Here is a 26,126-nt window from a genome sequence, read left to right on the forward strand (position 1 = left end):
CAGAGAGCCCAGAAGGAGAGCTTTCCTGGCGGAGGAAGCACCCTGTGTGAAGGCCCTGGGTGAGAATAAAGCAATGCTCCTTCGAAGAGCTGGGAAATGGGGGGTGAGGCTGGAAAGGGAGCCATGAGGCCAGTTAACAAGACCTCATAGGCCATGGCAAGGATGTAGACTTCCAAGCATCAAGTAACAGGCAACTAGGAAAGGGTTTTAAGCAAGGGAAAACCACAGTTAGGTATGTGCATGATGTGTGTGTGTGTGCATGTGCCTGTGCGTGTGTGTGGATAGTCATCTGTTCTGGCTGTTGTAACAAAATGTCACAGGTCGGGAGGTTTAAACAACAGAATTTATTTTCTCACAGTTCTGGAAACCAGTTCCCAAATCAAGGTCCGGCAGCATCAGTTTCTAGTAAGAGTTCTCTTACTGGCTTCCAGACAGCCACTTTCTTGCGTTGTTCTCACATAGCCTTTCCTCAGTACGTGAATACAGGGGCAAAGAAAGAGGAAGAGAGACAGACAAAGAGAGGAGAGAGAGAGGCAGCATGCAGTCAAGCTCAGATGTCTCTTCTTATAGGGACACTAATCCTATGGGATGAGAGCTCTACCCTTATGACCTCATTCAACATTAATTGCTTCCTTATTCTAAATATAGTCACATGAGGGGTTATGGGTTTAACATGAATTTAAGAGGGACACAGTCCAGTCCCTAACGTGTGTGTGTGTGTGTGTGTGTGTGTGTGTTTAATCACTCTGGCATTTGGATAGACAGTAGATTAGAGAAAACTCCAGTGGTAATAGAGTGAGCAGTTAGGAGGCTGTTGCAGTAATCTAGATCTCAAATGCACCTTAGGGGTAGAACCAACAAGGCTTACTGATAGATTACATGTAGGGGTGAAAAAGAGGAAAGTGTCATGGAGGAGGACCTCAAGGTTCTTTCTTAAGCAACTGGGTGAATGGTTGATTGATAAAGGGAACCCTGGAGGAGGAGGTGGGTGTTGGGGATGTGGCCATGAGGGCAGCTCAACTGGTTTCCCTCTCTCCCGTTTTTCCATCCATAATCTATCCTTCATATCAGTTATTTTTTAGCAATTCAGCCTTAATCATGCTACCCCCTGCTTCATACACACACACACACACACACACACACACACACACAACCTCCCAGAGCTTACAGGTCTAAAATTCTTAGCAGAGTACACAGGATCCTTCTAGATTGGGCCCTAATCTGTTTTTCCCACTATACCTGCCGTACCTCTTGAACCATGGTTCTAGCCATACCCTTAACCAAGACAGTCCTTCTACCCAGAATCCTTCTTCCCACATGGCTGCCTGATGAAATCCTACTCTTCCTTCAAGCTCCAATTCCCATGTCATCTGTGAATTCCTCCCTGGCCACCCCTCCCCTCCATATTCACTTCCTTTTCTAAGAACCCGACACATAGAATTATCTGAGACCTTATCATACTGCACTGTAAGGCATTTCCTCATCTATTTCCCCAACTAAACTAAATACAAGGGTGAAAACTGTGTTCGATACTTCTGTCCATCCCCAGTTCCTACCACAGTGCCTGGAAACAAGTAGGTACTGAGATATAATGATGGTAATAATAGCAAACACTCAAAGAGTGATTACCAAGTATCTGACACTGTTCTAAGTGCTTTAGATGCTCAACAGTTGTCTCCCCAGCAATTCAAGTATTATCCCCATTTCACAGACGGATTGCCCATGTTGGCAGAATGAATCAGTGGCAGCACCGGGATTGAAATCCAGGTAGGCTGGCTCTGGAATCTGAGTTCTTCACCACTGCACTGCCCAGCCTCCCAGTGTTTTTTTGTTGCACAAATGATTGGCTGTTACTCTTGAGACTGTCTTTCCAGCAGGGCCATCTTCATCTCTTTCCACCCCACTGTTTTCTTGTCTGTTATTTACCTGGAGCCTGGGATCTGCTTTGATGAGGACCTTGGCCGGGGCGTGGGGGTGGGGGGTTACTCTACTAAAAAAAACCCAGAGACTATAGCAGAAAGAGAACTACAAAACTATCCTCTCCCCCTGCTTTATCCTTCCCCTTTATCCTACACTCCTCAAGCACCAGATACCTGTTTCCTTCTGCCTTAGAAAGAAGCAAAGGCTTGCCCTCTTTCCTCCCAGTCTCATTTTTCTACCCTGTTTGGCTGCCAGCTCCTCCCGGCCCAACCTTTTGTAGTCCAGGAACTGGGCTTAGCTAACTCCTGCAAATTCCAGTTCACACACAGGCTCAAATTGAGTGTGTGCCCTGCAATGCCCCCAGCTGGGCCTATCTCATTTTGCTCTGCCTGATATTTTGTTTTGTTTGGCTTTGGTTTTAAGGGGGAGTGGAGTTTTGGTTTTGATTCCCTCAAGAGAGAGAGGTGCTGCTGTTTTACTTTGAGCTAGCACTAGCTTAGCTCCAGAATGAAGCCTTCACCACCATCCCCAGACTAATATAGCAAGTACAAAGAGAAAGTGGCAGGCGGGGTAATAACTACACAATTGTGTTCATTCTCCCACTTCGCATTTTCTCAGAATTTAGGTACTTAGTTTTGTGCTGTTTTGTTTAGTTTGGGGAATTTTTATTTTTTTATTTATTTTTTTAAAGATTTTATTTATTTATTTGACAGAGACAGAGATCACAAGTAGGCAGAGAGGCAGAGAGAGAGAGGGGAAAGCAGACACTCCGCTGAGCAGAGAGCCCAGTGCAGGGCTTGATGCGGGGCTCGATCCCAGGATCCTGAGACCATGACCCGAGCTGAAGGCAGAGGCTTAATCCACTGAGCCACCCAGACACCCCTAGTTTTTGAGAATTTTTGGAAGAGTAAAGGGTAAAAGCATGGTTCCTGAAGCCAGATACAGCCACCACTTGAAAATTGTATGACCCGGGGAAATTATTTAACCCCTCTGTGCTTCGATTTCCTCATCTGTAAAATGGAGCTAATATAACACCTACTTCAATAGGGTGCTTATAAGGATTTAATGAATCAACCAATGTGAAACATCTAGAACTATACAGATACATAGTAAGTGCCCAGTAAACATTAGCTGATAATGTGTTTTAAATACAGTATAGTGGGTGCCTGGGTGATTCGGTCAGTTGGACATCTGCCTTTGGCTCAGGTCATGATCCCAAGGGCCTGGGATTGAGCCCCTCGATGGACTCCCTACTCAGCGGGAAGACTGCTTCTCCTCCCTCTGCCCCTTCAGCCCCACTCTTGTTCTCTCTCTCTCTCTCTCTGCTCTCTCTCTCAAATAAATATCTTTAAAATAAATAAATACATAAATACAGTACAGTACAGTAACAGAGAAGAATATAACAAATGCACATGTCCCCACTATTCAGAATTAAAATTGGTTAAGATTTTATCTTAGCTGGGACGCCTGGGTGGCTCAGTGGGTTGAAGCCTCTGCTTTCAGCTCAGGTCATGATCCCAGTGTCCTGGGATTGAGTCCCACATCGGGCTCCTTGCTCGGCGGGGAGCCTGCTTCTCCCTCTGTCTCTGCTGCCACTCTGCCTGCCTGTGCTCGTGCTCTCTCTCTCTCTCTCTGACAAATAAATAAATAAAATCTTAAAAAAAACACACACACAGCTATAAAAAAAAAGGTTTTATCTTAGCTTTATGTCTTTTCTTAAAAATAAATTATTATAGATAAGTTAAATATTCTGTGACCCTCATCCCCAGTCCTGTTCTGCTCCCGACTTCCCAAAAGCAGCCATTGTCACGAATTTGATGTGTATCTTTCTAGTCCATTTTCGCAGTAATCAGAAATAAGATTTGGTATAGGGAAGGGAGGTGAGTGGCCCGGTGGGGTTTTTTTTATTATTATTTACACAAACGGTATCATAGTATTCATACTTTGTGACCTGCTTTTTTCCTCCAATGTTGTTTTTGAGATCTATCCATATAGATCTAGTTCAGTCCATTTAACCACTGTATAATATCCATAGATAGAGATATCCATAATACCTGTAACACAAATATCCTGTTTTATTTATCCTTTCATTTCTGTATGGACATTTGAATCAGTCTGTGTTTTTTGCCACTGAATTCAAGCAGTTGCAGTGAACATTCTTGTACTTGTCTCCTCTGGCACATGTGCAAGTTTCTGTAGCGCACAGAGCTGCAAATGTAATTTCTGGGTCATAGAGTCTATCCATTTTCAACTTCTCTAGACACTGCAGTCTGGCAGAGGCAGTGAGTACAGTGAGTAAGAGCATGACCTGGGGCCTGACAAATCTAGGGTCATATCCCAGCTCTCTTACTTCCTAAGCTGCGTGACTCTGAGCAGTTCTTTGTGCCTCAGTCTCCCTATCTGTAAAATGAAGAGAATGGTATACACCTATTAAGGTTGTTGTGTGCATTAAATACAATAAGGCATCATTCTTTCCCCACAAATGTGAGAGTAGACCTTCTGTAAAGTATAGATATGTGAATAGAAAAAACACTAGAAGCACATTCATCAAAATGCTAACTAGTATTAGAAATGTAAGTGACCTTTTTTGTGTCTTTGTGTGTTTTTTATAACTTTCAAGTGTTCTACAAATGAAATGTATACCTTTGTGTTAGAAAGCAAAATCACAGTAAATGCAATTTTTAATGAAAAAGAATATAAAGGAATTTCTGGTGGGCAGGTTCACTACAAGAATAGTGAAAGAAGTCTTAAGACATAGCTTTATCAAAGTTTAGAAACAATCTAATTGCTTACCAGTAGAGAATCAGTTAAATACAACACATTGTAGAAGGATCTGCAAGATAAAATGGTTAAATGAAAAGGGCAAGTACAAAACACTAGGTAGAGTGTTACCATACTGTGTTAAATCGTATTTTTTATGCTTACGTATGCAGTCTACCTCTTGAAAGAGTCAGGAACACTCTGGTGAGGGAACCGGGTGTCTAGGGCACGTCAGAGATTATTCTGCTTCTAAATATCCTTTTCCATCTTTGGAATTTCGTATTGTATGCATCTGTTACTTACTCGGGTTTTTAAAATAAAATGCTTCTATGGGGCGCCTGGGTGGCTCAGTGGGTTAAGCCGCTGCCTTCGGCTCGGGTCATGATCCCAGGTCCTGGGTTCAAGCCCCACATCGGGCTTTCTGCTCAGCAGGGAGCCTGCTTCCTCCTCTCTCTCTGCCTGCCTCTCTGCCTACTTGTGATTTCTCTCTGTCAAATAAATAAATGAAATCTTTAAAAAAAAAAACAAAATAAAATAAATAAAATGCTTCTAAAGTAGCCTATGCTAGAATTTAGTGGGGCTTTTTGCAGTTATTGTCAATATCGTAACTGCCTTTAGTTTAGCTTCCAAAGTTAAGGCAGGGGGGGAATGCTAGCTAGATCAGGGCATCTGGCTGGAAAGCCTATACTCAACACTAGCCAGACTGCTGTCCCACCCCAAGTGCAAACCTCATTCAAAGCTAATCAGACACAGAAGGGTGGAAAGTGGTTCTAGAAGGGCATAACAGCCCAAGTAGAGGAATGGGTGTGGGTGTGGGTGTGTGTGTGTGTGTGTGTGTGTAACTACAAACAATTATGTGAAAAAATGTAAGATGGAGGATGGTAAAAGAAGTAGCTAAGAAGGTATGGTGGGGCCAAGCTATGGAACCAACATTTTATGAGTCACGCTGAGGAGCTCAGACCCTCCCATCAAAGATAAAATGTCACTGAAGCGTTTACAGTAAGAGAATGACAAGATCCAATATGTATTTTTGAGAGTTTATGTGGGGCTACTGTACAAAGGATGACTTCGAGAGCTAGGAAGAACAGCTCAGACTCTGGTAAGAGATGATAAAGGCCTGAATTTAAAATGTGAGCTAGGATTTGAATCCAGGCCTGCCTTGACTCCAAAGATCAAATGTTATTTCTCCATATAACACACTGCCTGAAGAAATGAACCATTGGATTCCTTTGTACTGGCATTCACAACACTAACACTGGAAGTACTACAGCAGATATACAATTTCATTTACATTGAAATAAAATGGAAAAGACCACTTCTTAATAAATCCTGTGGGTTCACAAAAACAATTCCTTTTAAAGAAGGAATCCTTGGAATACATGCTGTCACCTTTCTGGTTTGGCTATTCATTAAGTACTCTTGCTTACAACATCTTGGGGAAACAGCAAGTTTGCATCCTTCTTTGCTCTTTAAATATTTTGCTTTACTATTAGTATAAATTTCCTAGGATAGTTCACATTTCAGGTACTAAAAATTAAAGTAGAGTATCATCCATGAATTCCCAATTTCAAAAAACAATGGAAAAAAATTAAAAAAATTAAAATAAAAAAAAACAATGGAATATGAATAACACTAACATTGTAATTAACATTTTAATTTTGATTATTCAAAAGGCAATTCATGAATTGGGTATCTCAGGGTCCATGTTAAGAAAATTGTTATCGGGGCGCCTGGGTAGCTCAGTGGGTTAAAGCCTCTGCCTTCAGCTGGGGTCATGGTCTGCTGGTCCTGGGATCAAGCCCCACATCGGGCTCTCTGCTCAGCAGGGAGCCTGCTTCCCCTCTGTCTCTGCCTGCTGCTCTGCCTCCTTGTGATCTCTCTCTCTGTCAAATAAATAAATAAAATCTTAAAAAAAAAAAAGAAAGAAAATTGTTATCATAAACTCCTAAGAGAAAGGGCAGGGTTAAAAAGTAATAATAATAATAATAATAATAATAATAAAGGGCAGGGTTTATTCATGCTATATCTATCCTCAATGCCTAGTATGTAGCAGATTTTCAGTGAGTGAATGCATGGTTGGATGGATGAATGAATGGTAGAAGATTGTAACAGTTGACTGGATAGATTGTTCTGAGCCTATACCTTTCCTAGTACCAGTTTGCATGCCTTCCTTTTGCTTTTCTCTCCTATAAGTAGAATACAAAATAGCAAAGCTGAGAATATTGATTTATAGGAGCTTTAGGGGGAGGGTAGAGAAAAGAGATCATTTAATGGCCTTAATTTTTTTTGAAACAGCTTTATCAAGATCTAATTCTCATACTATTAAAATTTCCCATTTGAAGTGTGCAACTCAGTGGTATTTAGTGTATTCGCAAAGTTGTACGATCATTACCACTCTCTAATTCCAGAACATTTTCATCCCCCTCTAGAAGAAGTCCCATACCCACTAGCAGTCAGTCTCCATTTCTCTCCCCAGAAACCCAAGAGACAACTAATCTATTTTCTATCTATCTATAGATTTTCCTGTTCTGGATATTTCGTATGAATGGAATTCTACAGTATGTAGTCTTTTATCACTGGCTTCTTTCACCTAGCATAACGTTTTCAACGGTCATCACATTGCAGCATATATTAGTATCTCTTTCTTTCTTTATTACCGTATAGGAGCTTTAGGAGTCAGTAATTTGTGGTTTAAGTTATCACAGTATTCCTACATTGCGGACAACCAAAGGAATTCATCTGAAACTGAAGGGAAGCCAGCATGAATACAACCTAGAATGAATGAGATTACAGCCATCCTCATCTTTGGCAGTGGCACAATTATGCCAAGCCAAAGATCTGTCTTAATAAGATGGCAGGTCCACGTTACGTGTTGTGACCTCTTGCTGGCAGTGGTCTAGTGTGGGGAGGGTTCATGGGTGCTGGTATAACGGGATGAGGCAAGTGCCTCCTCGCTTGTGTTTCTGGCTTGAGCAGAGCTTGGGTGCAATTCCTCGTCTTCAGACATCTGAGAAAAGTATGTCGGGGATCTCCTGGTTCCATTTGTTCTGTTTGCCAGTGTGCAGAATACACTGCACTGTACAGACAGGTTAGACAGTTTATTGTAGGCTGATGAAAGCAGATTAAAAAACCATCAGCTTGGTGGGAAACTAGCTCAGAATCCAATCCAAATGTCAGATGAAATATTTACACAGCCAGGAGATAAACCAAAGGAAACAGTGTGCCCTTTGTGTGTGCCTCTGAGTGTGCCGGCACACACAGAGCTGCTGACCATTTGTCAACTTCCAAGATTTATTCTGCTGCTTCTGGCAAGGGACAACCTAATGATTTAATAGCTTGTCAACACCTACACAGAATAACAAGGACTGGCACTTCCTCATTTCTTATTTTCTTTGCTTTAAATAGGAATTCCTATTCTAAGTCACTGGAACCTGGAAATCAGACTGTCAGGTTTTCTCTTGACTTGAGTGCACAGTTCCTGAATCTGAGCATGATGAATGTTTCAACTTTCCTGTTATACAAACACAGGGTTGCTACCCTTTCAGAAGAACCCATTGAGTTCATGTCCCAAAGCCTGAGTGTTTGCTTCAGACCATTGCCGTGAGCCAATTTCAAATGGAGTGAGACTGTTTTGTTTCTGTCCCATGAACCTCTTGAGTTGAATGCCTGCTTGAGCAATCCAGTGCCTAGTTGCCACATTTACATTTGAGATGGAGGAGTTATTTAGAGGATTTAGTGGGGAGGAAGACTGGACTTCTTGTGTAGAGTATTATTCTCCAGGCATCCTTTGGCAGTAGTAGGCTCCCTGAAAGCAGGAACCATGTCCTTTTCACATAGCAAATCCCACAGTGCCTAGACACTGTAGTGTCTGGCACACAGTCACTTTACCTGACTGATTTTCAGACAATCCAACCATGATCCAGTGAACAGAATGACAAGTTAACCAGAGGGTGACATTTTATATTAGAATAATACCTTAGGCACACTGGGCTTTTATCCCAGAGAAAGGTAGAATAGCAAGGTGGTACAGAGCATTATTTCTCAACCTTCAGTAGGCATGTGAATTACCTAGGGCCTGTTAAATTTCTGATCGGGTAAGTCCAAGGTGAGACCTGAAATTGTGGCTTTAAACTTCCAGATGATACATTGTTGCTGGTCTAGGGACCACACTCGAAAAGGAGGACCTAAAGCTCTGTTTTTCAATATGGTAACCACTAGCACTTGGAATGTGGTTGGCCCTAGTTGAGATGTGCTAAAAGTGTACAATAGACTGGATTTTAAAGACTTAGTTAGAAAAAATGTAACATATCTCATTAATAGTTTTATATGTTTTATATTGGTTATATGTTCAAACAATAATATCTCAAATACAGTAGGTTAATAAAATATGCTCTTAAAATTAAATTCACCTGTTTCTTTTTCCTTTTTGATGTGGCCACTCAAAAAAATTTTAAATCACGTTGTATTTCTACTGACTAGCACTAGTCTTAGAGCAGGTGCTGAAAACTTTTTCAGTAAAGGTCCAGATACTAAGTATTTTAGGCTTTTCGGGACATATGGTCTCTGTCCTACTTTTTAACTCTACTGTTGTGAGCGCAAAAGCAGCCACAGACAATACATAAATGAACAGTTTTGGTTGGATTACAATAAAACTTTACTTACGAAAACAGGTAGAGGTGGTAGCTTTGAAAACCAACAGCCCACAATAACGGTGAAAAGCAGAGGCCTAGCAGCCACCAGAGGGAGCCTAACAGGCTGGAGCTCTTTCAAAGTCTCATTCCCACAGAATTATTATTTGACCTGTCTGGTTGCTCCCTGGAAGACACCACTTGCGAGGCTTTATTTATTAGACCTGACTCAAGAGCTTATTCGGTGTGAAAAACTTTTTCCCTCGGGCATTTGTCAAAAACAATTAGATGCAAATGATTAACTGCGCAGCTGCCTGAGGCAGTAGATAACAGTTTGGGCAAACAGGAGGCTAATCAAAAAGCTTAAAAGAAAAAGCTAGGGAATGAGATGTCTATAGGGACTTTGAAAAGCTTCAACATATTGCTGGGAATCTAAGAGGGGACACGCACACACAGAACTGTGTGCATGCTAGGGCTTTGTGCAGGCACAGAAAAGACCTGAGAAGGGCCTCTGGCTGACCTTCAAGCTCTGCTCAAGAGTAGTGCTAAGACAGACTGATGGACTGCCTGGCTGAATGTTGAGGGTGTGCCTGCAACAGGCACACAGAACCTCTTGGCAAAGACTGGGAGACTCACAGGCATTTCAGGACATCTCTGTCCAACCATTAGCCGAACATTAAGCTAACCAAGTAGAGACTTCAGCGGCCATGCATTACAAAGAACACGAACTTTATAGAATTAATTTGGAAAAGTCACTAAACAATACCACTAAACAAGTCACTAAACAATACCACTAGCAACAACCACAAACGCTGGGGAGGGAGAGAATCTGATTTCCAGAGTTACCACATTATATAATTTTAAATATCCACTTCTCAACAATAATTAAAGACATGTAAAGAAACGAGTATGGTCAATACACTAGAAAACATTAACCAACATAAACTGTCCCAAAGAGTAACTACACATTGGACTTACTAGACAAGGATTTTAAATCACCTACTTTAAAATATGTGCAAAGAATTAAAGAACAGTATGAGAATAATTTCTCACCAAAGAATATCAATACACAAAAATTATAAAATACACATGCTACTTCTGGAGTTGAAAAGTACAATCATTGAAATGAAAAATTTACTAAAGGAGTTCAGCAGATTTCAGCAGGCAGAAGACAGAATCAGCAAACTTGGAAACAGGTCAATTGATATTACCCAGTCTGAGGAGTTGAAAGTAAAGATAATAAAGAAAAAGTAACAGAACTTCAGACACCTTTGTGGCACTATCAAGTGTACCAGCATACACATAACAAGAATCCCAGAAGGAAAGGAGGATATTTGAAAAATAATGGCCCAAGACTTCCCAAATTTGCTGAAAGACATTGATCAATATACCCAAGAAGCTCAACAAATTCAAAGTAGGATAAACTCAAAGACATCCACACTGAGACACATCATAACTGCCCGAAGACAAAGACAAAGAGAGAACTTGGAAGCAGCAAGAGAATATTCATCATGTACAAGGAGTCCTTAATATGATCAACAGCTAACTCCTAATCAGAAACCATGGAGGCCAGATATTCAAATTACTGAAAGAAAAAAAAAAAAAACATCAACCAAGAATTCTATATTTGGCAAAACTATTCATCAAAAATGAAGGGGAGGGTCACCTGAGCGGCTCAGTTGGTTAAGTGTCTGCCTTTGGCTCGGGTCATGATCCCAGGGTCCTGGGATTGAGCCCCACATCAGGCCCCCTGCTCAGCATGGAGTCTGCTTCTCCTTCTCCCTCTGCCTGCCACTCCCCCTGCTTGTGTGCTCTCTCTCTCTCTCTCTCTCTCTCTGTCAAATAAATAAGTAAACTCTTTTAAAATAAAGGGGAAATTAAGACATTCACGGATAAACACTGAGAAAATTTAATGCTACAAGAAGTACTAAACCTGCCCTACAAGAAATACTAAATGGGGGGCACCTGGGTGGCTCAGTGGGTTAAGCCTCTGCCTTCAGCTCAGGTCATGATCTCAGGGTTCTGGGATCAAGCCCCGCATCGGGCTCTCTGCTCAGCAGTGAGCCTGCTTCCTCCTCTCTCTGCCTGCCTCTCTGCCTACTTGCGATATCTCTCTCTCTCTCTCTCTCTGTCAAATAAAAAAAAAAATATGTTTAAAAAAAAAAAAGAAATACCAAATGGAATCCTGAAGGACACTAATAGTCATTTGAATCTATGTCAAAAATAAAGATCACCAGGAAGAGTCACTACATAGGTAAATATAAAAGAATAAATGTATTTTTTATTTGTAACTTTTTCTCTTATATGCTTTTAAAAGCAACTGCACATAGCAATAATTATAAATCTGCTTTTGATGAGTACGCAGTGTATTAAGATGTAATTTGTTTGATAATAATAGCATAAAGGGGTGATGTGGGAATGGAACAGTATAGTAGTCAAGTATTGGTATAATACCAAAATTAAGGTGGTCTTAAATCAGACTAGACTGTTAGAAGTTAAGATGTTAATTGTAATCCCCAGGTCAACTACTGAGCAAAAAAAGCACACTCAACAAACACACACACACACACACACACACACACACACACTACATTTAAATCTATTTAAAACAATAAGGAAATTAAATTAAAATGGCACAGTAGAAGATATGAATTTGATTTGGAAAAGAAGGCAGTAATGGAGAAATAGAGAAACAGAAAAGCCTAAAATGTAGAAAACAAATAGCAATGGCACACATAAGCCATGCCTCAGCAGTAACTGCATTAAATGTAAATGAATTAAACACTCCAATTAAGTCAGAGATTAGCAAAATTGATTTATAAAACATGATCCAACTATATGTTGTTTGTAAGAGAAATACTTTAAATTCATAGTCACACATAGGTTGAAAGTAAAAAGATTGTCAGAGATATATTATACACACAATAACCAAAAGACAGCTGGGTGGCCAAACCAATATTTGAGAAAATGGACTATAAAACAAAAATTGTTACTAGAGACAATGAAAGATATTTTATGATGGTTAAAGTGTCAAGTGTCGGGAAAATATAACAATTACAAATATATATATATGCACCTAACAACAGAGCCCCAAAATACATGAAGTAAAAACTGAAGAATTAAAGGAATAAACAAACAATTCAACAATAATAGTTGGAGACATCGATACTCCCATTTTCTTTTTTTTTAATTTTTTACCATTTTAAAAGTTTTTTTTAAGTTTAACATTTTAATAAACATTTTATTTTGTTTATTTTAAGGTTTTATTTATTTATTTGACAGAGAGCACAAGCAGAGGGGAGACAGGCATAGGGAGAAGCAGGCTCCCCGTTGGCAGGGAGCCTGATGCAGAACTCAGTCCCAGGACCCTGGAATCATGACCTGAGCTGAAGGCAGACACTTAACTGACTGAGCCACCCAGCCATCCCAATACTCCATTTTCAACTAGACAAAACAACTAGAAACAACTAGACAAGATCAACAAGGAAACCAAAGGCTTGAATAGCACTAAACCACTGGACCTAACAGGCATGTATAGAACACACCACCCAATGACAGCAGAATACACAAGTGCACATGGAAAATTTTTCCAGGACAGAACATAGGTTAGACCACAAAATAAGTCTCAATAAATTTAAAAGGATTGAAATCATACAAAGTACTTTGGAATGAAATTAAATGGGAAAGAATAAAATTAAAAGCCAATAAAAGAAGAAAATTTGGGGAATTCTCAAATATGTGGAAATTAAACAGCACACTCCTAAATAACCTCTGGGTTAAAGAAACTATCACAAAGAAAGTTAGGAAAGACTTCAGAATGGATCAACCAAAACATGCCAAAAGTTACTGAATGCAGTGAACACAGTGCTTAAAAGGAAATTTATAGTTGTGAATGTGTTAAGAAGAAAAATTGGGCATCTGGGTGGTTCAGGTTTTTTTTTTTAAGATTTTATTTATTTATTTGAGACAGAGAGCACAAATTTTTAAAAGAGTTTATTTATTTAGGGACATCTGGGTGGCTCAGTCATTAAGCATCTGCCTTCAGCTCAGGTCATGATCCTGGGGTCCTGGGATCGAGCCCCACATTGGGCTCCCTGCTCGGCGGGAAGCCTGCTTCTCCCTCTCCCACTCCCCCTGCTTGTGTTCCCTCTCTCACTGTGTCTTTCTCTCAAATAAATAAACAAAATCTTTATTTATTTAAGAGAGAGAGTGTGTGTGTATGAGCAGAGTGAAGGGCAGAGGGACTAGCACACCCCCACTGAGTGAGGAGCCCCATGTGGAGCTCGATTCCAGGACCCTGAGATCATGACCTGAACCAAAGTCAGGTGTTTAATGACTGAGCCACCCAGGCTCTTCCACCTTCAGAAACTAGAAGAGCAACTAAACCCAGAGCAAGCAGAAGAAATGAAATAATAAAAATCAGGGCGAAAATAAAGGAGAAAAAGAATAGAAAAACAATACAGAGAATCAATGAAACCAAAAAGAGATTCTTTGTAAAGATCAACAAAATTGACAAACATTTGGAAGTCTGACCAAGAAAAAATAGAGAAAACTCAAATTATTAAAATCAGAAATAAGAATAGGGACATTACTACAAACTTTACAGAAATAAAAAGGAGTATATATGAATACTATGAAAAACTGTATGCCAACAAATTATATAACCTAGATGTAATGGACATATTCCTAGAAAGTCACATACACAGAAACTAACCCAAGAAAAAAATAGAAAATCTGAATAGACCTATAATGATAAAAGAGATTGAATTAATACATATATTTTTAATCCCAGAAAGAAGGCCCCAAGCATATGTGGGTTTTACTGGTTAATTATACCAAACATTTAAAGACTTAACACCCACCTTCATTTAAAAAAAAAATATGGGCGCCTGGATGGCTCAGTCAGTTAAGCATCTGCCTTCAGGTCAGGTCATGATCCTGAGGTCCTGGGGTCCTGGGGTCAAGCCCCGAGTCAGGCTCCTTGCTCAGGTTCTCTTTCTCCCTCTCCCTCTGCCTGCCAGTCCCCCTGCTTGTGCTTTCTGTCTGTCTGTCTCTCTCTCTCTCTGTCAAATAAATAAATAAAATCTTCCAAAAGAAGAGGAGGGGTGCCCAGGTAGTTCAGTAGGCTAAGCCTCCTACTCTTGATTTTGGCTCAGTTCATAATCTCAGGGTTGTGGAATTGAGCCCCATGTTGGGCTCTGTGCTCAGCAGGGAGTATACTTGGGATTCTCTCCTTCTCCCTCTGCCCCTCCTCTCTTTCTCTGTCTCTCAAAAAATAAATAAATAAATCTTTCTGGAAAAAAAAAATAGAAAAGAAGGTAATACTTCCCAATGGATTCAGTGAGGCCATTATTACCCTGATACCAAACTAAACTAAAATCACAAGAAAATAAAACTGTAGTCCAATATTTCTTTTACGCAGAAATCCTCTACAAAGTACTAGCAAACCAAATCTGGCAACATATGAAAAGGATCATACACCATGACCAAGTACAGTCTATTCCAGGATGCAAAGTTGTTGTTACTCTGAAAATTAAATAATGAACTACACCATATCCATAGAATAAAAAAGAACAAAGCTGTGATCACCTCAATACACACACACACAAAAATCACTTGACAAAATCCTGTATCCTTTCATCAAAAAAAAAACCCACTCAATAAATTAGAAATAGAAAAGAACTTCTTCAACCTGATAAAGGGCATCTATGAAAAATCTACATCTAATATCATACTTAATGGCAAAAGATGGAAAACTTTTCTCCTAAGATCAGGAACAAGACAAGGATGTCCATTCTTGCCACTTCTATTCAATATTGTCCTAGAGGTTCTAGCCAGGCAATTGGAGAAAAAGAAGTAAAAGGCATCCAGATAGGAAAGAAAAAAGTAAAGCTGCTGCTATTTGCAGATTACATGATTTTACATGATTTTTTATATAAAAAAATCCTAAAATATCTGCAAAAACATTATTGGAGCTAAGAAAAATGCATCCATATGTCCAAAATCCAGAACACTGACAACACCAAATACTAGAGAGAGTGTGGAGCAAAAGGAAATCTCATTCATTGCTAGTGGGAATGTAAAATGGTACAGCCACTTTGGAAGGCAGTTTGACAGTTTCTTACAAAATTAAATACTCTTACCATATGATCCAGCAATTGTGCTCTGCTCCTTGGTATTTACCAAAAAGAGTTGAAAAGTATGTCCACATAAAAACCTGTTCACAGATCTCTAGAGCAGTTTTATTCATAATTGCCAAAACTTGGAAGCAACCAAGATGTCCTTCAGTAGGTGAATGGATAAACAAACTGTGGTGCATCAAGACAGTGGAGTATTATTCAGTGCTAAGAAGAAATGAGCTATAAAATCATGAAAAGATTTGGAGGAACCTTAAGTGTATATTACCAAGTGAAAGAAGCAGTCTGAAATGGCTATATACCATATGATTCCAATTGACATTGGATGTCAGTGTCTATATAACATTCTGGAAAAGGAAAAACTATGGAGACCATAAAAACATCAGGAGTTGAGGATGGGGGAAGAGATGAATAGGCAGAGCACAGAGGATTTTTAGGGCAGTGAAAATACTCTGTATGATACTGTGATGAATATATGTCATGTTACATTTGTCCAAACCTGCACAATGTACACCTAAGAGTGAACCCTACCATAAATCATGGACACTGGGTGATAATGATGTAGGTTTATCAATTATAACAAATGTACCACTCTCATAGGGGATTGTTATCCTAATGAGGGAAGCTGTGTATGTATAGAGGCAGTGGGTCCATGGGATATCTCTGTACCTTCCTCTCAGTTTTTCTGTGAACCTGACACTGCTCTAAAACAGTTAAACCTTTCTTAGGAGCGCCTGGTGGCTCAGTTGGTTAAATGCCCAGCTCTGGGTTTTGGCTCAGGTCATGATGTTTGGGTCATGAGGTTGAGCCCCCATTAGGCTATGCACTCAGCATGGAGTCTGCTTAAGATTCTCTCTCTCCCTCTGCCCCTTCCCCACTCACTTGCACTCTCTTTCTCTCTCTCTCTCCCCATCTCTAAAATAAATAGGGTGATGGGCATTAAGGAGGGTACATGATGTGATAAGCACTGGGAGTAATACACTACTGATGAATTGTTGAACAGTACATCTGAAACTAAGGATGTACTATGTGTTGGCTAATTGAATTAAAGTAAAATGAAATAAACCTTTTAAAAAATAAAAATTTAAAAATTAAGCCTTTTTTAAAGAATGAGTTCATCAAGTTTACTAGATACAAGATTAATATACAAAAATCAATTGTATCTTCATAGATTAACAATGAATAATCCAAAAATGTAATTAAGAAAACAATTCCTATTACAATAGCATCAAAAAGAATGAAATACTTATAAATAAATTAAACAGAAGTGCAAGACTTATACACTGAAAACTACAAGACACCATTGTATGGAAATATATCTTGTGTTCACAGATTGGAAGACTTAATATTCTTAAGATGACAGTGCACCCAAAATTGATCTATCAATTCAACATATTCCCTATCAAAATCCCAGCTAGTTTCTTTTTGAGAAATTAGCAAACTGATCCTAAAATTCATATGGAAATGCAAAAGACCCAGAATATCTAAAACAATCTTAACAAAAGAAGAACAAAGTTGGAGGGTTCATGTTTCCTGATTTCAAAACTTACGATAGTCAAGACAGTGGTGCTGGCGTACAGAGAGACATATAGATCAGTGGAATCAAAATGAGAATCCAGAAATAAACCCATATATCTGTGTCCAGTTGATTTTTTGACAAGGGTCCCAAGACCATTCACTGAGAAAAGATTAGTCTTTCCAATGAATGTTGCTAGGACAACTGGATAACCACATGCAAAAGAATGAAGTTGGACCCTTTCCTCACACCACATACAAAAAATTAACTCAAAATGGAGCAAAGACCTAAATGTGAAAGGTAAAACTATAATACTCTTAGAAGAAATGTAGGTGTAAATCTTCATAACCTTGAATCGGTTTCTTTAATAGGACACCAAATGCACATGCTACCAAAGGGAAAAAAGAGGTAATATTGCACTCTTACCACAAGGAAAAAGAAAAAAGAAGAAGAAAAGGATAAGTTGGGTTTCATCAAAATTAAATACCTCTGTGCTTCACAGAATAATATCAAGAAAGTGAAAAAAAACCCCACAGAATGGGAGAAATTACTTGCAAATCATAGAACTGATAAAAGACTCGTATCCAGAATACATTTACAAACTCTTACAAACTCAATACTAAAAAGCAGAATAACCCAATTTAAAAATGGGCAAAAGCAGGGGCGCCTGGGTGGCTCAGTGGGTTAAAGCGTCTACCTTCAGCTCAGGTCATGATCCCAGGGTCCTGGGATCAAGCCCCACATCGGGCTCTCTGCTCAGCGGGGAGCCTGCTTTCCTTCCTCTCTCTCTACCTGCCTCTCTGCCTACTTGTGATCTCTGTCTGTCAAATAAATAAATAAAATCTTTTTAAAAATAATAAAATAAAAATGGGCAAAAAGATATGAATCAGCATTTCTGCAAAGAGGACATACAAATGGCCAATAAACAAATGAGGAAATGTTCAACATCACTAGTCATTAAAGGAATGTGAATCAGGACTACTATGAGATGCCACTCCACTCTTACCCAGGATAACTATAATCCAAAAGACAGACAATAGCATGTGTTAGCAAAGACGTGGAGAGATTGGAACTCTCTTACTTTACTGGTGGGAATGTAAAATGGTGTAGCCTCTTTGGAAAACAGTCTGGCAGTTCTTCAAAAAGCTAAGTATAAAGTTACCAAATGACCCAGAAATTTAACTTTTAGATATTTAACCATGTGTGTTCACACAAAAACTTATACATAAAATTCCACAGCAGCAGTATTTGTCATAACCAAAAAATAGAAACAGCCCCAATATTCATCAACTGATGAATGGATAATCAAATTATATCTATACAGTGGAATATTATTCAGCCATAAAAAGTAACAAAGTACTGATACATGCTACAACATGGATGAATCTTGAAAACATCATGTTAAGTGAAAGAAGCCAGACACAAAAGACCACATGTATATGATTCTGTTTATATTAAATGTCCAGAATAGGCAAATCCATAGAGATAGGAAGTAGATCAGTGATTGCTAGGGCCAAGGGGAAGGGAAAATGAATGCTTTGTGGGTACAGGGTTTTGGTTTTTTTTCCTGGAGTGATGAAAACATTCTAGAATTAGTGGTGATGGTTGCACAATCTTGTGAATAGACTACTTGTGAATACCTGAATTGTGTATTCTTAAAGGGTGAATTATATCCTGAAGGGGAAAAAATAGAGGGGTTGCCAATCCCTGGTCTGAAGCAATGGTTTTTGGAGTCACGCAGATCAGATATAGAATCCTAATATTCATCCATGAGCTCTATGACCTCAGACAAGTGACTTAACAGGTTTAAACCTCACTTCTCTTCTTTCTATAATGGGGCTAGGCGCAGGACCTCCCTTATATCGTGTGAGGATAAAATCAGGTCAAATAAATAAACTCCATAATAGCATTCTTTCCCTCAGGCCTAGCACTGGCTTGTGCTCAATGTACATGAATGTGTAAATAAAGCATTTAGCACAGTCATTGGCTCACAGTAATAAATAATAATAGCAAACCCTTATATACCATTTACTGTATGCCAGGTACTAGTCTAAGTGCTTTGCAGAACTTTATCTCATTTTAATACATAGTGTTATCAACACCCCCATTTTCCAGATGAGAAAACTGAGGCACAGGTAGTGTAAGTAACCTGCCCAAAACCACACAGCTATCAAATGGTCGCACCAAAATTAAAACCCAGGTGGTCTGGCTCCCAAATCCCTGGAATAAATGTTGAATGTGAATATGATTATCATCATCATCATCAAGTTTAATACATATCCAAGAATACGGATCCCACTTCTCCCTGTGGTGTCTGAGCACACACCAGCACTTCTCCTTGCCCCAGCATTTGGTTTAAAGGAAAGATGCTTCCCAAGTCTCCGATGCTCTGCTAGGAAGCATATTCGTTCTTTCATCCATCCATTCATTCAGGTATTCGTTAGGCGCATAAGGATCCCTACTATGTTCTAGGCCTCCAAGATCTCAAAGTTAGTAGGGAAGAGAATTATAATCCAGATGGCAAGGACTGCAGTAGAGATTCATACGAGGGTACTGTGGAAGCAGAGAAGACCGAGGGGATAATGGAGATATGGGAAGAAGGAAGGACCTCTCTATGAAAGCTTCCTGGAAGAACTGGCACCTAGAGAAGAACGTGGATGAATCAGGTGTAGGAGAGGACAGTTAGGTCAAGAATGAGGTTAAAGTATATATAAAGTATATACAGGCTGCCCGGCCCAAGAACCCTTGGTGAAACCCGGGCGCAGAGTCCAACATGACCAAGAGTCAGGCTCCAGGGGGACCTGGAAAAGTTTACAAGGGCCTACGTGTCATACAAGTTTGCTCCAGAGCAACTACCCAGCATCCTCAATCCACCTTAACCAACATTATTTTCCTTTGCACCATTTATCACCATCTGATGTACATCCTTATTGTTTCTGTACTGTCTCTTCCCACTGGAATGTGAGCTCCCAGAGCGCAAAGACTTTGTTCTGTTCACTTTTCTATCTCCTTTGCCTACTATATGCACACATTTGTATTGCCTGGCTATAGTAGGCACCCAATAAACATTCTTAACCAATGGAATGAGTGAAATAAAAGAAATAAGCTGGGAGCTGTAGGGAAGACAGAGAGCATTACGATCCAGGTCCAACCCCAGGAGCTTACAGGCTCGTGGCTGACCTAACACTTGGACATGAACACCTGTAACACCCTGTCTCTTCTCTTCTTTCACCCCCTGCCTGCTCTTCCGGAACTTTCACACCATACCCTGACCATTCAGATTCCCTATTCCCTTGCACACATTTCTCCGCCCTTCCAAGACTTGACACTCCCTAACAGTGGCCCATGTTGCAGCATACATCTGCCCACTCTCCTGGCTCTGCCTAGCCGAAAGTCTCATTCCTAATAGCCACCTGCTTCTGCTGCATCTGCCGCATATTGTTGGTGTGATCGAACTAATTTTCGCTGATGTATGAATCCTTGCCAGAGCAGTCTAGAGTACGCGATTTTTTTTAACATTTTCTTATGGGAACTTTCAAACATATACATAGCGGAGAGCAGAGGCTAACAAACCACCCCCCCCACCATGTACCCATCACCCAGCTTCAACAATTACCAACATTCTGCCATTCTTATTTCTTCTGTTCTCCCATTATTATTATTATTATTATTATTATTGAAGTATTTTAAAGAAAATCCCTGGTGCCATACCCTTCCACAATGGCTGGCTTGTAAATATTTCAGTATGTTTCTCCAACAGATAAGGACCTTTTCTTGATGTAACTACAATACCAATATCAAACTCAACAAAATTAGTCATTCCTTAAGATCATCTGATGCCAGTCACTGTTGAGTTTTACCCGATTGTCTTGAAAATACTTTCTGTATGGATTTGTTCAAATCAGGATCCAAACATGGTTCCACACATTAGGCATATACTTTTTAGGGTTAAGGCCACTTGATAGAATTTCAGGCCTCATAGAAAAGTCAGGACTAATCAGCCCAAAGCCCCTCTGAGCCTCCCAGATTTCCTAACCCTATGGGCTTCAGGGTGGCCTCTCCCTGGCTGGAGGAAGGAGCTAGCCATCCAAACCCCTCATCAGATCTTTGTTCCCCAATAACGGATGTAGGGACCCGTAACCTCAGAGTGGGATGGGGAGGGGAGAAAAAGGAGAATCAGAGAAATGCCTTGCAACTAGCCTTCTGCTCTACCAACTGTCCAGACTACCCCAATCCCTATCCCCATCCTGACTGACCTCAGAAATATTTGGTTCAGCTGTATAAATGTAATCATAATTATAGTCATTCCTGGGAGCTGCTTTCCATTATGCCTAATTACAGTACAGCACAATAATCATCATGTGGTATCATTAAAGATGTGTCAGATTGACTTTGTCACGAGTTTTGTTTTATTTCCATTCAAAACTGCTCCAGTACGCACAGCCGTCAGAGCTTGTTGCCCCTGGTCCCTATCACTGAGCGGGAGACCAGCTGGCAGTGGGCCAGCAGCTGAGCATCTCATCCAGTTCCCTCTTGTCCCTTCCTATCCCATCCCCTCTCTTCCCATCCCAACCCATCCTATCCCATCCCATCCTTTCTACTTCTGTGTGCACTGGTTCTGCTGCAGCCTGGGCTAGAGGCACCTGCCTGTCCTTCCTTTCTCCCCCTCCAAGGGCTGCACACTTGGGCTTCAGGCAGAATGACTCACACTTACGAACAGAAACAACCCAAACAGCAAAACGCCGCCAGCCCTGCCGGCATCAACTGCTGCGTTCCCTGTCCACGGGGACCTCAGTGAAGCTTTTTATTGACTCAGTGCATGCCACATCTTCATTATTCTCCCCCTTGGGGGGACAGGGAATGTAAGATAAGCCCATGTATCCAAAGTCACCGAGTTTACCGTGTACAGAACCAGGAGAACCAGAGGCCATGGCCATTGAGCTGGGGCATCTGTGAGAGCGAAGGCCAGGTCAGACTGTGCGATGGGCATTCCTTTCAGATCCATCGGTGCATTTTCAATTTTCAAAATGTACTAAACAGTGCTGCTGGGCAACTTCCTGAGAAGCAAGCACAGGAGAGCTGAGGGCGGGGGTGGAGCTCCCATCTGCAGGCCGTGGGAATCAAGCTGATAGCCTGGACCCGGAGGCCTCCCAGAACCTGGTACATTGTCAGCCTGCCTCTGCCTGCAGGTTTCTTGCTGCTTGCCAGCACCAAGGCGGTCACTAATCAGGTAAACCAGTGTGGACGAAGCACGTATACCATATCCAATCTTTGCCTAACGAACATTCCCTTGGGGTCCTGTGCAGATCCTAGAAATGAATTCAGTGCCTGTAGGCTCAAATGCTCATTTGTTCAGCCAGCCTTGAATAAGGGCCAGCTCTGTGCCCTGATCTGTGCTAAGTAAAGCTACCCTGGGCTTCTTGTTCCTGAGAGCTGCACTCGCAGCCTAAGCTTGGAAGGGCATGGAAACAAATCTGCCAGTGTGGGCCGGAGGGCTATATAAAAGGCCTTGTGGAGGCACAGAGGAAGGAACAAGGAACTTCACCTTCAGGAATTCAGCAAAGACGTCAGAGATGTTACATTTCGCGCTGGGTCTCGAAACCTGAGTAGAAATGGTCGAGGCTGAGAGGGGAGGGCTGGGCATTGTCTACAAAAGACAGGGAGATGCAATGGAGCATGAAGGAACCCAGGACCCTTTTGGCAGATGTACGGTAGACGACTTCCCACTAATGTATCTCGAGGCCTTAATAATTTAAAGTCAGACTTCCGGGTGGACCATCACTCTGGTGTACTGATTGGCCATGACCTTTTCTTCCCCACCCTGCTTTTTTGTCATTCCTTTGCATTTAGCTTAAAAGTCGAAGCTGAAGTACGCTGTTTGAATTTGTTCGTTCTAAATTTTCACTGACCACATTGGCCCCCTGAGTGGTTCAACTGTATGCTCTAGGTTTCTCAGAGAGCAAAAGGAGGACTTTTTTTCTCCTGGAGTCAAACCCAAGGAAGCAGGGCCTGCTGTGGAGAGGGATAGCACAAAATCTCTGGGGACACCTGGACGCCATGTGCGGGGCCTTTGCTGCCCCGTGTCTGTTCTCAACCAAATGGCCTGTTTGTTTAGCTGCTGACTGCCATCTTCATTAGAGGGACATTAAAACACTGTTGGTTTGGGGCACCTGGCTGTCTTGTGGGAAGAGTATGCAAATCTTGATCTTGGGGTCATGGGTTCGAGCCCTACATTGGGTGTAGAGAAACTTTAAAAACACTCACAAACACTATTGGTCTGAGTATGGCAAGGTAATGAATCATCCTTGTGTGAAGTCTTAAATAAGCCATTTAGGGGACGAGCCCCAGTATACCTTCACTAATCAGCTGGAGAGCATTAAAGGGGCCCAACAGCCACGAGTTACAGTTTTTGGAATGGAAGTGAAACCCCCTCCATCTGTCCAGCCTCGAGAACTTTTCACAAAATTTCTTCCGTTGATCCTTGATCCTTATAAACAACCCTTTGAACTTGGCAGGGCAAAGATTTGTGTTCCCATTTTACCGATGTGGAGGCTGAACCGATGTGGAGGTTAAGTGATTTAACCGATGTGGAGGTTAAGTGATTCCCCGTGGTTCCCATGTTATTGGAAACCAAGCTGCCAGTCTCAGTGCTGGGGAGCTTTCCTACTACCCAGAGCTTGCCTGCTGCTGAGCCGGCCCGACACCCACACTGGGGTGGAGGTGAGTAGAGGCAGCTCACCCATTCATGGGACAGCTGGCTGAGGTCAAGCACAGTCTCTAGGCTTCTTGAACCGTTCACAGCACACCAGTGCCTTAAGAACGACCTCCAGACATTTGCAGTGTTAGCACCAAACTAGCACAGTAGATACAGAGTGATGAAGAGTGACCTCAGGAAGCAAATAGCCTGCAAGATAGAAGTCCTTTACTCCCTTCTTACCAGCAGGATCAGGTTCAACCTGCATAAATCTATTTTAGTGTATTTTAATTGCTTGTAAACGAAGTGTTTCCTGGATATGCCACTGACCATGAATAATTAGGATCGGTTCAATGACTGGGTTTTCGAAAGTGAATGGGAGGGAGACAAAGAGGGGCTGCTTAGAAGGGAGAGTCATTTGTTAAAAGGCTGAGTGGGGGCATTGTCCCTGCCTTCTCCAGTTTTGTGTTTTTCCTGATGTCACTAGAGCCGCCTGTTTTTCAGCTACTCTGGCGGCCCTTCATTTTTTATGCATCTCTCAAGTTAAGTAATGCCAGCTGCTGACAATGACCAGGCCCAAGGGGCCACATGGCCGAGTCATTCATTCACTCGGCAAAGATGTACAGAGCACCTACCATGCACCAGGCCCATACCACAGTTCAAGGATGAAGAAAAGAATAAGGCTGGGTTCCCAGCCTTCGGGAGAACACTGCCTAGATGGGGAGACAGGCATAGAAACAAACAATTACACTGTAATGTGATAAGTGCTAGAACAGAGAGGCTGACTGCGAGCTGTGGGAATGCAGAGGAGGCACTTGTTCCCTCTGGGGGAGCCTGGGCTGGTACAAGAGAGAAGCAACATTTAGCAAGGTTCGAGGGAGGCAGAAGAGTCAACCAGATAAAGAGGAGTAGGGGGAGATACTCAGTTCAGTGTGGCTAAGTTGTAGGGCCCATCGTCTGGACCATGGTATGAGATAAGACTGGAGAAGTCAGTGGGGCCAGACTGTAAGGGCCTTTGTATGCCCTGCTTTAGAGTTTGGACTTGGTCCTCCAGTCGGTGGGGAGCCAAGTACACTTCTTAGGCGAGGGGAATGACATGATCAGATCTGAGTTTCTGACCAATTTCTGGACTCCAGAGGGAAGCTCCTTGCCGGTACATCTCCTTGCCCACATGTCTATTCTGGCACTTGCCACAAAGCATTAGAATTAGCGTTTGCACAGCTGTCTCCCCATCTACTCCTTGAGGGCAGAGGCTGAGTCTCATTCCTCTCTTTGTGCCCAGAACCTGCCACCCAGGAGTGCTCAGGAGATATTGGTATCAAGTGAATGAGGGAACAAATGAATCGATCAGTTCTAAGCAAATACAACCCAGATTCGCCTCCACCCCAAGTAACCACTGTGACAGATACATCAGCAAGAAATCCTACTCTGATGTTCAAGTCCATCCATGACTTTTCCCCTGACTCTGCCCAGCCCATTGTTCATCACAAAGAAAGGATGTGCTATACAGAGAAGACAAGAAAGTTGCTTACAGAGCTGGGCTGGTGCTGGTCAAGACACGGCACTCTGTTCTTTCTCATAAATTAATTTGTGATTATTTGTCTAAAATATATCTTCGTTATCTTCATTCTGCTTCTTCTGCCTTTCTTACCTTCTCTCCCTTCCTATTTAACTCTAACTCATCCTTCAAGGCCAGTTCAGTTGTTTCCCATCTCCTCCATGAAGTCTTATCCATCACCCATCTCCCACGCTCAGAGTTAAGAATTTCCACTCGAGTTCCTGTAGCCCTAAAGAAATGATTCACCTCTAACCTTCATCTCATTGTAGTTATTCCTGTAGCTGTCTGCCTTCTCTACTAGACTATAAGCTCCTCAAGGCCAGGATTGTCTGTTTCGTCATTGTCTCCGCAGCACCTCCCACCCTGCCTCCTACCCCAGCAGATAACCCGTGAGTGTTTTCAAACAATACCCAAAACATATTGCTAGCTATCCAGCTGTCCCCTGAGAAAGAATGCCAGACTCTGTCTTCTTGCACATGGTTAGATATGGTTTGTTTGGGTTTTTTTCATGTGACAAATGGAGAGGAAAAAAATCATTACTCATGAAACAATGAGAATATCTCATGGAGACAGAGATCCCCTAATCTCTATCCCTGAATCCCATATCATTTCAAGTATTTCGAAAGCACAAAATCCAGTACCTCTAAACAAAGCACAAGCACACTGACCCATTCAGGGTCATAAGTTCAAACCTTTGCTGAGGAGCTTCTGATATGATGGGACTCACCTTTGGGGCTAAGTGTACAACAAGACAGGATGAATGTTCTCTCTGGAAAGACTTACACTGAATTTGCTCCACTTGGAACACATTAAGCATCACGTACCAAGAATTCAAGTTTTTCAGGTAGAAATGTCCAGCAGACAGTTATAAATGCAAGCTGGGGATAAACACTGGACCCAGAGATATAGGATC

General features: G+C 41.4%; 1 protein-coding gene across 3 annotated transcripts in view; it reads left to right on the forward strand.

The window, feature by feature from the left end:
• The window catches only part of HDAC8 (histone deacetylase 8), a 220,539-nt gene that overhangs the window by 155,146 nt on the left and 39,267 nt on the right, over window positions 1-26,126 (forward strand). The window contains exon 12 of one of the 3 annotated variants that reach the window (XM_047716010.1): window positions 24,938-25,000. The exons of the other annotated variants lie outside the window; for them this stretch is intronic. Coding sequence (XP_047571966.1) covers window positions 24,938-24,985 — 48 coding nt within the window. The 3' untranslated portion in view covers window positions 24,986-25,000. Of the gene's footprint in view, window positions 1-24,937; window positions 25,001-26,126 lie in introns of those variants that run through there. 3 annotated transcript variants of the gene reach the window in all.

The sequence above is a fragment of the Lutra lutra genome, chromosome X (genome assembly GCF_902655055.1).
Source record: "Lutra lutra chromosome X, mLutLut1.2, whole genome shotgun sequence".
NCBI classification, from domain to species: Eukaryota; Metazoa; Chordata; class Mammalia; order Carnivora; family Mustelidae; genus Lutra; species Lutra lutra.